The sequence below is a fragment of the Bos indicus x Bos taurus genome, chromosome 9 (assembly GCF_003369695.1).
Source record: "Bos indicus x Bos taurus breed Angus x Brahman F1 hybrid chromosome 9, Bos_hybrid_MaternalHap_v2.0, whole genome shotgun sequence".
NCBI lineage: Eukaryota > Metazoa > Chordata > Mammalia > Artiodactyla > Bovidae > Bos > Bos indicus x Bos taurus.
In genome coordinates, this window is record NC_040084.1 from 71,698,385 (window position 1) to 71,715,424 (window position 17,040).

At 35.5% G+C, this 17,040-nt stretch overlaps 1 protein-coding gene across 13 annotated transcripts in view; it reads left to right on the top strand.

Moving 5' to 3' along the window:
• EYA4 (EYA transcriptional coactivator and phosphatase 4) overlaps positions 1–17,040 on the top strand; it is a 365,529-nt gene that overhangs the window by 277,962 nt on the left and 70,527 nt on the right. For 8 of the 13 annotated variants that reach the window (XR_003512655.1, XM_027551598.1, XM_027551599.1 and 5 more), the window contains exons 4-5: positions 9,372–9,496; positions 11,573–11,641. Coding sequence is in view for 12 of the 13 variants with exons in the window: in XM_027551598.1 (XP_027407399.1) it covers positions 9,372–9,496; positions 11,573–11,641 (194 nt within the window). In the remaining variant the exon portion in view is untranslated. The remainder of the gene's footprint in view (positions 1–9,371; positions 9,497–11,572; positions 11,642–17,040) is intronic. The other 5 variants (XM_027551608.1, XM_027551606.1, XM_027551607.1 and 2 more) reach the window with 1 other exon arrangement.

Sequence of the window (17,040 nt, forward strand, 5' to 3'; positions counted from 1 at the left end):
CCCACCCTCTTGCACATGCATGTACACGTGTATATACACGCACACACACCCTTCACTCATTTGAGAGCTCTGACATTGCACATGCAGATATGAAAACTTCCATACACATTGACATCACCGTGCTAATTCCCATCTCCCTTCACCTATCTGCTTTCTCTCCCAGTGGCCTCCAAGCTCTCAAAAGATACTTTTGGATTCCTAGATATGTCCCTAGAACTTGCTGGATGCTCAAGCAGTGTTTGCTAAACTAGAGCACACTTGACTCCAAGTAATTCAAATCATTTCATCTTATTTCATTATTCATCCTTAGCACTCACTATGTATCCAGCATAATTCTAAGTGTAGAAGGAAAAGCAATGAATAGAAAATACCCCCTGTGCTAACCTACAATCTCATTAAAATAGAAGTTGATTTTGTTATTCTTATTTTTTCAATACCAAAATCAAGTCAATTACATTCTTTGTAGCCGAAGATGGAGAAGCTGTATACAGTCAGCGTAAACAAGATCTGGAGCTGACTGTGACTCAGTCATCAGCTTCTCATAGCAAAATTCAGCCTCAGACTAAAGAAAACTGGGAAAAACACTAGGCCAGTCAGGTATGACTTAAATCAAATCTTGTATGACTTTGTAGTAGAGGTAACAAATAGATTCAAGGGACTAGATCTAGTTAACAATGTGCCTGAAGAACTATGGACAGAGGTCCGTAATAACTGTACAGGAGGCGGTGAACAAAACCATCCCAAAGAAAATGAACAGCACAAGGCAAAATGGTTGTCTGAGGAGGCTTTACAAATAGCGGAAGAACAAATAGAATCGAAAAGCAAGGGAGAGGGAAAGATATATCCAATGAAATGCAGAGTTCCATAGAATAGCTAGAAGAGAAAAGAAGGCCTTCTTTAATGAGCAGTGCTTAATAATAGAAGAAAACAACAAAAGGGGCAAGACTAGGGATCTTTTCAGGAAAATTGGAAACATCAAGGGAGCATTCTGCCCAAAGATGGGCACAATAAAGGATAAAATGGTAGAGACCTAGTAGATACTGAAGAGATCAAGATGAGATGGAAAGAATACATGGAGGAACTGTAAAAAAAGATCTTAATAAACCAGATTACTACGATTGTCTGGTTAGTCACCCAGAGCCAGATATTCTGGAATGCGAAGTCAAGTGGGCCTTAAGAAGCACTGCTCTTAATAAAGCTAGAGGAAGCAATGAAATTCTAGCAAAACTATTCAGATCCTAAAGGATGATGCCATTAAGGTTTTGCATTCATTATGTCAACAAATCTGGAAGACCCAGCAGTGGCCACGGGACTGGAAAAGGTCAGTGCTCATCCCAATTCCCAAGAAAGATAGTGCCAAAGAATGTGCTAGCTATTGGACAATTACACTTATCTCCCATGCTAGTAAGGTCATACTTAAAATCTTGCATGCTAGGCTTCAGCATTGTGTGAACCAAGAGCTTCCAGATGTCCAAGCTAGATTTAGAAAAGGAAGAAGAACTAGAAATCAAATGGCCAACATTTGCTGGATTATAGAGAAAGCAAAGGAATTTCAGAAAGAAACATCTATCTCTGTTTCATTGACTATGCTAGAGCCTTTGAATGTGTGGATCATGACAAACTGTGGAAAGCTCTTAGAGAGATGGGAATACCAGACCATCTTATCTGTCTCCTGAGAAACCTGTATGCAGGTCAAGAAGCAACAGTTAGCATCCTGTATGGAACAACTGATTGGTTCAACATTGAGAAAGGAGTACAATAGGATTGTCTTCTGTCACCCTGTTTGTTTAACCTATAGGCTGAGCACATCATGAGAAATGCCAGGCTGGATGAGTACAAGCCAGAATCAATATAGGTGGAAGAAATATCAGCCACCTCAGATATGCAGATGAGACAACTCTAATGGCAGAAAGTGAAGAGGAACTAAAGAGCCTGTTGATGAGGGTGAAGAAGGAGACTGAAAGAGCCAGCTTAAGACTAAATATTAAAAAAAAAAAAAAACTAAGATCATGGCATCCGGCCCCATTACTTCATGGCAAATAAAAGGGGAAAAGGTGGATGTAGTGACAGAATTCCTCTTCTTGGGCTCCAAAATCACTGCAGATGGTGACTGCAGCCATGAGATGAGAAGACAATTGCTTCTTGGCAGGAAAGCAATGACAAACCTAGACAGTGTGTTGAAAAGCAGAGACGTTACTCTGCCAGCAAAGATCTGCATAGTTAAGGCTATGGTCTTCCCATTGGTCACATATGGTTGTGAGAGCTGGACTGTAAAGAAGGCAGAATGCCAAAGAATTGATGCCTTTGAACTGTGGTGCTGGAGAAGACTCCTGAAAGTCCATTGAACAGCAAGGGGATCAAACCAGCCAATGCTAAGGGAGGGTCAACTCTGAATATTCACTGAAAGGACTGATGCTGAAGCTGAAACTCCAGTATTTTGGTTATATGATGTGAACAGACGACTCATCATTGGCAAAGTCCCTGGGATGCTGGGACTTTGCTGGGAAAGATAGAAGGTAGAAAGAGAAAAGGATATCAGAGAATGAGATGGCTGGACAGCATCACCAATGAAATGAACATGAACTTGGGCAAACTCTGGGAGATGGTGAGGGCTTTCCTGCTGGCTCAGCTTGTAAAAAGTCCGCCTGCAATTGAGAGACCTGGATTCCATCCCTGGGTTGGGAAGATTCCCTGGAAAAGGGCATGGCAACCCACTCCAGTATTCTCCATATGGAGAATTCCCGTGGACAGAGGTGCCTGGTGGGCTACAGGTCATGGGGTTGCAAAGAATCGGACACGACTGGACAACTGAACAACAATTTTTTCAGCTAGTGAAGTGTAAGTCATTCAGTCATGTCTGACTCTTTGCGACCCCATGGACTATATAGTCCATGGAATTTTCCTGGCCAGGAATTTTCCTGGCTAACTGTTTTCTTCTCCAGGGGATCTTCCCAACCCAGAGATTGAACCCGGGTCTCCCGCATTGCAGGCAGATTCTTTACCATCTGAGCTATCAGGGAAGCCCTTTTTCAGCTAAGGAGAATGAAAAGGTTTGTTTAACATTTAAATAGGAAGTTATGAGAAAAGCAAATGCCTGAACGCTTGTCCATAAATGCTTCTGATGGTCAAAATGAAAATTGGCTAGTTAAGTAGACCTTGAGAGTGTAGGACACAGAGCCCTGCATACATACTGTCCACTTTGTGCAAGAGAAAAGCTGTCATGAGAGGGAATGCCTTTGAAAGTCTAGGATGCTTTTGCGTTTCTTGGGTCATGAAGAATTGATGGAATCTCAGCCTGGAAACAAACAGGCTATGACTCATTACTAGGGTCTGTGCAGAAGGAATCATGGTTTCTGAGTTACAGTAAACTCTAAATGCACAAATATAAAGCATACTCTTCTTGGGTTTTGAAGAGAATGTTTAAGTCTGCTAGAAACAAATTCCACCTATGCTACAGATAATGCAGACAAGAACCAAGAAGACAGCTTCATGTAATAGCAAGTCTTCTTTCTTTTCTTTTTTTTTAAAGAGTTTTTGTTTTATTGTTGTTGTTGTTTTCCTATTGTCCAGAAAGATGCTAGTATTCACGTAGCGTTATGACATGGGTAGAAAATGGTATCGTGGAAGGAAAAAGGGGGCACCTTTATACATACATACATACATTCCTTTAAAAATTCTTTTCCATTGTGGTTTACAACAGGATATTGAATATAGTTCTCTGTACTTTTAAAAAAGGGATTACCTTTAAATACGGTAATGTAGATTTGGCAGAGTGGATGCTTATATTGAGTTTAATAACCCTTGAAAACCACTCAAAATGTTTCATTGCAGAAATATGCATTCCTGATAGTGATTTCACAATGTGAAAGAATTAAAGTCACTTAAAAGAAAAATGGGAAACATACAATGTGACAGGAAGAACCTGTGCTCTGGCATCAAATAGATTTGAGTTCCAATTTTACTGCCACTACTTTCTATCTACAAGGTCTTAGGCAGGCTGTATATCCTTCTTGAGCCTCAATTTCTTTATCTATAAAATATGGAAAATAATATGCACATCAGTGTGTTACTGTAAAGATTAATAGAGAGGGTATTTTTGAAGTACCAAGCATAGGCTGTGTCTTACAGTATGGACTCAGTAAAAATAGCATGTAATCAATTTTCTGCTGTTGCACTCTAAGGTAAACTTTATATTTTATATATTACTTTGTAAACAAATTAGACTTAAAAAGAATCTGAAGTTTAACATACAAAAGAAAGCACAGGAATACTCTTATGGTATAATTGATGACAATAATGCATGCCTGTTCTCTAAAAGCTCTATTAATTGTAAGATATCTCAAACCCATGAAAATGAATTCAAGCAAAGGGGACTTACTGTAAAGATTCAGATAATTGCATTTTGGATTCCTGGAAACTGGAATGTAAGATACAAAGGCAATTTTTGCTTTGCTTTGCAGGAGGGACTTCTTCCTGCTCCTCTCTGTGATGTGGGCTTCATCCTTTCATTCCTGACTGATTTTCCTCGCTTCCTCTTTCATGTCGTTCACATTGGCTGTGAGCCACCACACTACCTTGCAGCTTCAGTAATACCACTGACCAGATGCTTTCCCTAGAACCCCCACTTTGAATTCATCAAAACCCAGCTAACAAGTTCTGAGAAAATTTTCCAGACTCTCTAACTTCACACTGATTTCTGTCTGTTCCACTCGGTGGGCTCTTAATGTACTGTTGTTTTCTATGCACAGGAACTGCTTTCTCATTTAGAAATAGGTCTAAATTTATACCATAAATTTCTTGAGAGTAGGACCATGGTTTCTCCACGCAGCAATCCTAACACTTGAAACAGTACTTTGCACATTATAAGCAATCATTCATTTGTTTGCTGGAAGGGGGCTTCAGGATGGGGGTCACATATATATATCTATGGCAGATTCATGCTGAAAAATGGCAAAACCATCACAATATTGAAAAGTAATTATCCTCCAATTAAAATAAGTTAATTAATAAAAAAATCTTTATGTTGGTTTCATTCAGAGAAAATAAAATCACAAGCATTAGTTGTTTACTATAATTAAGCCCATTATCAGGAGTATGAGACCTCTGATACTTTTGGGGGTTCCCACTATTCTCTTGTCCTCTGTGTCTTTTTTATCTGGTTGCTATAAAGCTTTCCCTTTATCTTAAGAATTTGACTATAATGTACTGAAGGTTTGGTTTTCTTTTTCTCATTTGTTGTGTTTCAAGGCTTTATGGGTGGCTGTTTATTATCAAATTTGGCCATTATTTATTCTGAAATTATTCTGTTTCATTCCTTTCCTTGCTTTCTGATAATATCCCACAAGTTACTTATTTTTTGTTGTTATTCAGTTGCTAAGTTGTCTCGGACTCTTTGCGACCCCTTGGACTGCAGCATGCCAGGCTTCCTGTCTTTCCTTCACTGTCTGACAGAATTTGCTTAAACTCATGTCCGTTGAGTCAGTGATGCCATCCAACTATCTCATCCTCTGTTGCCCCTACTCCTCCTGCCCTCAAACTTTCCCTGCATCTGGGTTGTTTCCAGTGAGTCGGCTCTTTGTATCAAGTGGCCAAAGTATCTGAGCTTCAGCTTTAGCATCAGTCCTTCCAATGAATATTCAGGACTGATTTCCTTTAGGATTGACTGGTTTGATCTCCTTGCTGTTCAAGGGACCCTCAAGAGTCTTCTCCAACACCACAAATCGAAAGCATCGATTCTTTGGTGCTCAGCTTTCTTTACAGTTAAATTCTCACATCCATACGTGACTACTGGAAAAACCATAGCTTTGGCTAGATGGACTTTTGTTGGCAAAGTGATGTCTCTGTTTTTTAATACACTATCTAGGTTTGTTATAGCCTTTCTTTTAAGGAGAAAGTGTCTTAATTTCATGGCTTCAGTCATCATCTGTAGTGATTTCAGAACCCAAGAAAATAAAGTCTGCCACTGTTTCCACTTTTCCCCCATCTATTTGCCATGAAGGGATAGGACCAGATGCCATGATCTTAGTTTTTTGAATATTGAGTTTTAAGCCAGGTTTTTCATTCTCCTCTTTCACCTCATCAAGAGGCTTTTTAGTTTTTCTTCACTTTCTTTTTTTCCTCTTTGCTTCAGTTTGGATAATTTCTACTGGCTCAGTTTCAGATTTACTGATTTCTTTTGCAGTATCCTTATAAGTCCATCCAAAGACTATGTTTTAATTTAATATTTATTTATTTTCTATTTTATAATTTTCATTCTAGAACTTTCATTTGGGTATTTCTTGGTGTTTTCATATATTTTCTATAAGCAATACGTAGATATAATAAATACGATATTATAGATATAATTCATAATTATATGCATATAGAAAATATATGGGCTTCCCAGGTGGCTCAGCAGTAAAGAATCCCCCTGTGATGCAGAAGCTGCATGAAACACAGGTTCTATCCCTGAATCAGGAAGATCCCCTGGAGGAGGGCATGGCAATCCATTCCAGTATTCTTGCTTGGAGAATCCCATAGAGAGAGGAGCCTGGCGGGCTACAGTCCATAGGGTCACAAAGAGTCAGACACAACTGAAGTGACTTAGCATGCACACATGCACATAAAATATATATGACACATATGTATTCATGCATATATGTATTTATATACATGGCATATATATATATGTATATACCTTGTGTGCTTATCTTTTCCTATAATTTTTTTATACATACAAAATAGTTTTTCAATCCTTGTTTGTGCATTCCAAAACCTAAGTCACTTGCAAATCTACTTCTTTTTACTGTGTTTTATCTCTGTTATGTGTACTATAGTCCTGCTTCTTGTTATGACTCAAGAAGTCATCTGCACATTATGTACAAAATATTTATAGTATTCTGAATACTATGTATGTGTAGTCTTCTGAAGATTATGTCCAAAAAGCCAGTAGAGACTGAAGCATGATATTTGTTTTGTTGTATTTCTCAATAAGTCTAAATCTTTGCTCTGGCTCGCAGTGAAGGTGAGGGTCTGAGCATTCAGATTCCTCTTGGAGTTGAGTTGAGCTGAAGAGAGACTGAATAGCCCAGCTTCCAACCTCCTCTTTTGATAGTTCAGTATATGAACTAGAGAGACACTGACGTTTCAGACATTTTTGGTCTATATTTTTATTCAGTATTAGTATCACCCTTGTACCTGTAATTTTGATAAATTCAATCATTAATTCTAATAGGGTTTTGTTTTTCTTTAATGGATTTCTCAGAATTTTTTACATAAACAATTATGTGCTCTGTGAATTAACCTTTTTTACTTTTCTAAGCTTTACTCCTTTTATTTATTCATTCTTGTTTTCTCCCACTGACAAAGAATGCTGATAAAGTTGTGTTGAAGTGGAAAAAAGATATCTTTGCCTTTTCACATCTTTTCTATAAGCAATACATAGTTATAATAAATATAATATTATAGATATAATTCATAATTATATGCATATACAAAATATATTGGCTTCCCAGGTGGCTCAGCAGTAAAGAATCCTCCTGTGATGCAGAAGCTGCATGAAATACAGGTTCATCATTAGTGAACCTGTGAGAAGTAACTCAGTATTTCATCATTAAATATAATAAAAGATGTAGATTTTTCAAGAATGATCTTTATCATATGGGAGGAAAATGCTTCTTTTCCTAGTTTGCTGAGAGTTGTATGAATGGATGATGAATATTGTGAAGTGGTTTTTATACCCATTGAAAACATATTCTGTTAATATATTGGATTGCATTTTTTGATTTTCAGGTGTTAACTCAGTTTGAATTCTTAGGATTAAACACACCTGGTCATCATATATTATTCTTTTTAGTACTGGATTTTATTTGATTATATGTCCAATATGTCAGAACTATATTTTCACCTATGATCATGAGAAATATAGATCCATAATTTTTTTTTCTTGGCATTGCCTTTGGCAGATTTTGGATCAGAGTAATTCTGGTCACATACAATAGAGTAAAAAGTGTTACTCCTACTTTTTCCAAAAGAATTTAAAAAATATTGTTGTTATTTTTCCTTAAATGTCTGCTAGTATTCACTAATGAAATCATTTGGACCTGGAGATGTTTTCAAGTGTTTAATTATGTATTCAATTTAATTGTAGGACAGCTTGTAAAAGTTGTTAGCCATTTTTATAGTTTATGTTCTTTTAAGAAAGTCTGATTTTATCTAAATTATTGAATTATTTGGCATAATGTTGTTTATAATATTATCTTACCATTTTTAATATCTTTAGTATCTCTAATGATCAAACTCTGGATTTGTAAGTTGTCTATATTGTTCATAGATTTTGTTTCAGCGATTTTTGCTTTTTATTGTTTCCCTTCTTCGACTTACTTTGGGTTCAACTGCTTTTCTTTTAGTTTTCTTAAGGTGGGAAGATCGTTCTTAGATTTTAAATCCTTCTCCTTTTCTTATGTAACCATTAAAAGGTATATATTTCTCACTAATGGAGAAGGAAATGGCACCCCACTCCAGTACTCTTACCTGGAGAATCCCATGGACTCCTCCGTCTGGCTCCTCTGTCCATGGGTCACAAGAGTCAGACACGACTTAGCTACTAAACCACCACCAACCATTTCTCACTAATCACAGCTTTATTTGCATACAAAAAACTTTGATCTGATTTTTCCTAAGACTTTATTTTTTAGAGCAGTTTAACATTTACAGCAAAATTGAGAAGTAGGTACAAAGATGTCCCATCTACTTCTTACCCTACACGTGTAACCTCTCCTGTTACCATTCCAGCCTCACTCGCCAGGATGGTGCATTTGTTACCAAGGATGAACCGACACTGTACATAGTTTACCTAGGGGTTAACTCTTAGTTTTGTACATTCAGTGGGTTTGAATATTGTATAATGACACTCATCTTTCATTACAATATAATACAGAGTGATTTTCACTGTCCGGAAAATTCTCTATGCTCTGCTGTTCATCTCTGCCCAGTCCCACTCCTGGCAACTATTTTTATGCTGTAGTTGTCATATATTTTACTTTTATCTTCTATTATCAGTTGGACAGTTCACTCTTTCATGGATTAAAAAAATATAAGATAATTTTTTTTGTATTTACTTAAATTTACCTTTCTGTCACTCTTCATCTCTTCCTATAGATGTGAGTTGTTTTTTTTTTCCCCCAGTTATTACAAATAACCAATGAATCTATCATGGATGCTTTACTTATTTATTCATTTTTGATGGACTGCCATGTTCACCTAGTTAACAAAAAATTCTTAGCTATGGGTTTCAATTCCTGTTATTGTGAGATCACATGCATGTTCAGTAGAGTGATTTATGTAGTTTGTTAAGAAATCACTGCTGAAATTTTCAAATTTATCTCTAATAGGTCTATGGAAATGCAGGACCTAGCAAGTCCTCATCCTCTTGTTGGAGGTGGTGATACTCCTGGAAGCTCCAAATTGGAGAAAACTAATCTCAGCAGCACTTCGGTCACCACAAATGGGACAGGAGGTAAGTGTACAACCCTGAAGACACCCTGAATCACATTGCAATGTTTGTTGTAATTTTACATGGTAGAAGTATGCTAGTAAGTAAATATCTCATTAGCAATAACATCAGAGTATTATATACTTAGTGGATTATTTGTTGTTCTGTTCATTTTCTTGATATTTTTGCTCCTCCTCTATAACTGGAAATATTCAGAAAGAATAGATAGCCCTGAGCAACATTTTAAAGGTTTTTAGCAAGGCTTTCTTTTTGTATTTGCCCTTGTAAATATTTTTTAAAATGTACAAAATGTGTCCAAAGGATTTACATTCTGATCTTAACACACCCCCCCTCAAAAAAGAAATTATGCTAGTTTTGGGGTTTATTTTGAATTTTAAGAGAAAGCCTGCTCCAAAATTGTTCTTAAAAATGGTTTTGGAAATAGAAAAATGTCCATATCTGCTGCATTTTCTTTTCAAAGAGAGAAATACCTAACATGTATTTAGAATAGAAATTGAAATTTTTTTCAGACATCTCATTTGATTAGCTTATAATTATGTCACAGCATATGGCAACAATAGCAACTGTTTAAAATATTCCACCCTATTGCTATTATAAAATACATTCAACTTGTAAGAAAATATGATCTGATATTTGCATCAGAATATATATATATGTGTGTGTATATATATATATATATATATATATTTCAAAAGCCTATACATATATACGGACTTCCCTGATGGCTCAGATGGTAAAGCGTCTGCCTACAATGCGGGAGACCCAGGTTCAATCCCTGGGTTGGGAAGATCCTCTGGAGAAGGAAATGGCAACCCACTCCAGTACTCGTGCCTGGAAAATCCCATGGATGGAGGAGCATGGTAGGCTACAGTCCATGGGGTTGCAAAGAGTCAGATACAACTGAGCGACTTCACTTGTACATATATATGGGCTTCCCTGGTGGCTCAGATGGTAAAGAATCTGCCTGCAGTGCAGGAGACCTGGGTTTGATCCCTGGATGGGGAAGATCCCCTGGAGAAGGGAATGGCAATCCACTCTAGTCTTCTTGCCTGGAGAATCACAATGGACAGAGGAGCCTGGCAGCTGCAGTCCACAGGGTTGCAAAGAAATGGACACAACTGAGTGACTAACACTATACATATATACGCACATATATACACATATATGGGCTTCCCTGGTGGCTCAGAGGTTAAAGCGTCTGCCTGCAATGTGGGAGACCTGGGTTTGATCCGTGGGTCGGGAAGATCCCCTGGAGAAGGAAATGGCAACTCACTCCAGTATTCTTGCCTGGAGAATCCCGTGGATGGAGGAGCCTGGTGAGCTACAGTCCACGGGGTCGCAAAGAGTCAGACACGACTGAGCCACTTCACTTCACTTCACTTCATACACATATATAAGCTGCATTTTAAATTATTCACAGTTCTTTTGAAGTTTTGTAGATTTAGTTGTTTTCATTAATGAGTGAAAAATTATTTGAAAATTATTTTAATTTATAAGCTATTCATGTTATTAGATATTAGCAAAGCATTTGCCACATCATATTTTCTTTTAAATTTATGAAATTTATACACCTCTTTACACTTATTTTAGAATAACTGTGAACTCTAAAATTTTCTTTGTAGAGTTGTGTGGATTGCAACTTGCCTGTATTTAATCATTTTTTTACCCAAAACCCTTTGTAAATTAACATTTTCCCTGTTTATAGTGTTTATCTGTCTCTAAACATGCATCTGTAATTTCAGCTAATTAATTGTAGGATTGCAAATTTATAGGATTTTTTAGTGATAACTTGTGGAGTAAGAACATTTATATTTAAACCTTAACTTGGATGTAAATAAGAGATTTTTTAAAAATCCCATGCACTCTGAAATCAGACCTGGAAGGTCACTAATCATTGTTCTATATATATTTAACTGAACTAAACAGACCTGATACACTAAAATGTAAAAATTACGCCATGCAGTTGTAATTGTGGCAAGAGGGCCAGAAAGCAGTACAAGCATCAGTGCAACTGATGACTGTCCTCGTACACTGAGCAGGCATTCCGACAATGAACCCCTATGCTGTTCCTGTTCTCAGGGGACAACATGACTGTTTTAAACACTGCAGACTGGTTGCTGAGTTGCAACACCCCCTCCTCCGCAACAAGTATGAGAGATGATGGTACACTGCATGTGTTTGGATGTGTGGATTTGCCCTTCTGGTTTGCTTCCTGTTGCTGTTTCTGTTTGCACTCCCTTTTCTGTATTCAGTTCTTATAAAAAGAAAAGGAGACATGAACACACCTTTTAGTTGTTTATTGATAGTTGGCTATATTTTTCATATCAACTAGTGTTCTAATCTTTGGTCAGTGGTGTTCTTTTCTTAGGTTTTTCATAATTTTCACAAATGGCTGCATCTATTACTTTTCTAACTACTTATCTGTTCATTATATGGTAAGAATTCAGCACAACTGTCACGTTAATAAGAGCAGTTGAAGCAGATTGTGCCTATGTATAAATTCAGTCTCCATAGCCTGTGAGTGTGTATGCTCAGTTGCCCCAGTCGTATCTGACTCTTTGTGACCCCATGGACTGTAGCCCTCCAGGCTCCTCTGTCCATGGGATCCCCCAGGCAAGAATACTGGAATGGCTTGCTATTTCCTCCACTAAGGGATCTTCCTGACCCAGGGATCAAACTCATGTCTCCTGTGTCTCCTCCACTGCAGGAGGATTCTTTACCCACAGAGCCACCTGGGAAGCCTATAGACTTTCATAAATTAAATTCATAGCATGGCAGAAAGATATTTTATATTTTGTAGACTTTAATAAACATTACGATTAAAATGCTTAAAGTAATAATAACTTTTAAAACTTACCATTTAAAAAATTTCCAGTAATGAAAGCTATGTTTTTAAAATTATAAGTTGTCTCTTAAGATGTTTTGAACTATAGATGTTAGCTACAGTCCTTTATTTACATATATATGATATAAATATGGGTTTCTCTGGTGGCTCAGTTGGTAAAGAATCTGCCTGCAGTGCAAGAGACGTGTTTGATCCCTGGATCAGGAAGATCCCCTGGAGAAGGAAATGGCATTCTACTCTAATATTCTTGCCTGGGGAATCCCATGGACAGAGGAAGCTTGATGGGCTGCAGCCCATAGGGTCACAAAAAGTCAGACATGACTTAGTGACTTAACAACCACCAATATAATACACTTTCTCCAAAACCAAAGGTTAAACTATCAAAATTTAAAAATTAAAACCATATAAAGCTTCTGTGGAATCTCCCAATTCTTGGATTAAAAAGAAGAGCTCAGGACGTGTTAGAAATGTGCATTACAAGCAAGCAGCTGGAATAGCCACAGTTTGCCTGGACCTTGCTGTATGTAGATTAAATTTGATGTATGATCAGTGAATAAAGAGAACTCCGTTATGCCCATTATTTAAATTTTTATAATTTTAGTTTCTTTTTTTCAATTCCACACTTAAAACATACTTTTCATATGTAAAAATATGTTGCCAGAATTTAGTTCCTCTTAATAATAACTCAAGGGTTTTTTCCTGTAAACAGCCAGACAGGAAATGTTTTAGGCTTTGTAGACTATGCTGTCTCTGTCTCATCTGTGCAACTCCATCACTGTGCCTCAGAAGTAGCCATAGGCACTACAAAAATGAACAAGAGTGGTCAGGTTCCAATAAAACTTAATTTATCAACTATGAAATTTAAATTTCATTAAATTATCATGTAACAAAATATTCTAATTTTCATGTTTTTATAAACATTTAAGATTTTAAAATCGTACTTAGCTGTTATTCTATTCTAAACTATTAACATAACACACACAACTTTACAATAGTGAATATATATAATCAATATTTAGTAATTTACATCTAATTTCCAACAGAAACATTTTTCTAAGTGTAAAACATCAAGTTTTCCTGGTTCTTTGTATTAATGTTTAAGAGTTGTGTGACCATATGGGAAAAACAAAGATTTCTGTGTCAGGAGGGCTATGGATGTGAAACGTGGTAATGTATTTACCAGCTGTGTCTTCTTAGACAAGTTACTTAACCTGTCTGAGTTTTAATTCTTTTCTATAAAAGGAAGCTAGTAATACTTCACTGGCAAGGCTTTTGTTTTAAATTATATAACGTATGTAAATTTTTGGTAATATAAACCAGCTTCCCAGGTGGCTCAGTGGTAAAGAATCCGCTTGCCAATGCAGGAGACACAGGACACATGGGTTCGATCCCTGGGTTGTGAAAATCTCCTGGAGGAGGAAATAGCAACCCACTCCAGTATTCTTATCTGGAAAATTCTATGGACAGAGGAGCCTGGTGGGCTACAGTCCATGGGGTTGCAAAGAGTTAGACATGACTGAGCATGCACACACACAAATCAGTATAATCCCTTTTCTTTAATTAATAATTCATTGATAATTAGGCAACAGTTTTTAAGGAAAATGTAAACATGCAGTGTGTTAAAAGACCGTCCAATGCTTAGTCAAATAATACATTTTCTTCATTTAAAACATGTAAACTGGCCACAGAGGCAAACTTTTAGTAATTAAATGTTAAGTATACTTTATTAATGATAATACAATTTTATTTATTTATTTATACATGTATACTTTATAAATTTAATTTATTTGTATATATCATTGACAATATAATTTATTTATAAATTTTAATTACATAATATAGTTTATTATATCTTGGTGGCATAATGATATGAAATAGTCAGAATTTAAATGACTCTTTATGCCATGTATTTGTAACATAGCTAAGCATGTGGTGCACATTTCCCATTGAGAGTAAACTATTTTATTTATAATTCTGGATTTTACTGATGGAATTAGATTACTTTATAAAATTATTATAATAAAACAAAAAGCAAAAGCTAATTTAGTGGCTTTTCAAAATCTTTCCATTAACTCTAGATTTTCAAAAAGATAATTTTAATAGTTTTTACTAATATGACTACCAATAGTATCACCTTAATATCCCACCATACTACCTTGGTGCTATATAAATATATTATATTATTCCTTAATTTATAAGGGTTCATCACCTTAATCCTAATTATATAATAATATCTGCAGATTTATATTGGAACCTAGATTTTCCTTTCAAATCTTTGTCACTTGTTAAATTGTTAAAATGAAGAACAGTCAATAAAAATAGAGTAAATACAATCATACCTTGACATATAGATCAGTGGTCAACAAACTTTTTTCTGTAAATAGTCAAATAGTAAATATTTTCAGCTTTGCAGGCCATATGTCTCTGTTGAAACTCAACTCTGCTTTCATTGCACAAAAGCAGCCATAGACAATATGTAAACAACTGAGCAGGACCATATTCAAATAAAACTTCATCTGTGAACACTGAAATTTGAAATTCATAGAATTTTCATGTATCACAAAATATTATTCCTCTTTGATATTTTTTAACTATTTAAAAATATAAGGATCATTCTTAGCTTACAAGCTATACAAAGCAAGCCATTGGGTAGATTTGGCATTTAAGGTGTAGTTTGCTGATCCTGATACAGATTCATGTATGTTATTTCATGTGTCATGCTTCATGTGTTTGCATGAATATGTATGTAAATGCATGCCAATCATGTGAAAAGTTACTTCCATATATAAGATTCTAATTTCCCTAATAGCGTTAAGATACATGATTAGCTTACTTTATATGCAAAATACTTAGATTCATTGGAAGTTCTTAGGATACGGTCTAAATGTGAATTTTCACTTTCTCACTTAAAATATATCAAGTTCCTGTTATATGCCAGGCTCTGTGCTAGGAAATGGGAACCCAGTGACCTATAGAACATGATACTGGCCATCAAGGGACCAAAAGTCTAGCAGAGGGAAACAGAACTGAAAATAATGAGTGCATAATGTGTTCAAGGTGGGTGCACAGCAGAGGGAGGGAATATTTGATTCTACATGGAGATTAAGAAAATACTTCAAAGAGAAGATTTGGTGGAACCAGGATCAGACATTCTGATCAGGTTTATGGTATTTTCTATATTTGAAATCTATATAGCATAGAAAAGGATCTCCTAGAATTTTTAGTATATAGATGATTGGCTCACATGGGATGAATTTGTTTCTGAATATTATATGTCTGTGCAGTAGAACCACCTACTGTTGTGGCTCTGCTCTTTTAGATTTTCTTTTTGCAATGAAAGCTATAAATTGTAAGCATCATCAAATCATTTTATAAAGCTAAATAGTTTACAGATATTTAAAATGAAAGACACTTGATGCTCATAGGTTTTGAAATGAAAAAATTGATTTAGAAAAACATAAATCATGAAACTGGTAGGCAACACTTCTTTCCCCTCTGTTGAATTGTAAATTTTATCCTTCCTGAACTAACTTTTCCTGAAATTCTTTCCCGAATCTAAACTATCAGAGGTGGCTGTGCAATATTTTGTGGTCTAGTTTAAACACAGATTTCTGAGGATAACATGTGAAATGTAAATTACTTGGGTCACCTCTGTTTTAAGGATTAATTAAGCCTTATATTGTAACAAATGAACATGAGCCTTGAGTTATGATAATAGACTTCCCCTAAAAATAATTAATATATATTAATTTTGTACTTGAATTCTGAAGATAATCTGAGGTGACAAGATTAAGTTTGCTTTGAAAGTACTTGCGTGAGGTTATGGAAGAGGTTGGGATGAAAAGAGAGAAAATCAATGATTCAGTAGCCATAGCTGACACCTGACAATAATCACATGCAATTTTGATTTAGTCCATAGAAATCAATTATTTTTAAAAGTTAAAAATAAAATTAAATTTTATCAGTATAATAAAATTATTTTTACTTTTTTTCAGTATTTGGCTTTATGAAAAACATCTAAGTTGCAAGTGGATAACTAGTGTGGAGGGGGCCTGGCAATACAATTATTTTTTGAAATAATGGTTCTGTATAAAATGCTACATGTATGTAGCTTTTTCATCTCACCTTTTGGGAAATGAACCCTTGAATTACATATATGCAGCATGTAGAAGAATAAAACCACAAAACTCTCTAACCTAAGGACTAAAATATGACTTCTGCTTTTTAAATCAAAATGTTTATTTTGTAAGTTTGAGTTTTGGTGATGAAGAAGATGCTTTTCTTCAATAGAACATTATTATTTCTGTTTTATAGCTTGTACTGTAGTCATATTGGACATTGTCCTGAGAAAAAGTTAAAAGCCCTGTTTAATTTCTGTGTTAAAAAAAATAGAATACAGTAAAAAAAAATTTTTTTTTGAATATGTCAGTGAATACACACAATAAACTTTTGGAATGAGGATTTTTATAAGTTTTAGAAAATAGATGCATAGAACTAGACTTGTTTCATTGATGAACATCTTTCTAATAGTGCCTTGCATATACTAAATTAACAAAGTTTCCTGCCTCTAGAAAAGTATATGGTATATCTCATTTAAAGTATAGAGATAAAAGCAAGACAAAAGAAAATGAAATACATTTCAAATATATTCAGACTTTTACTGAAAATTTCTTTCATTTGTCAAACTTTGTGATTATCATTT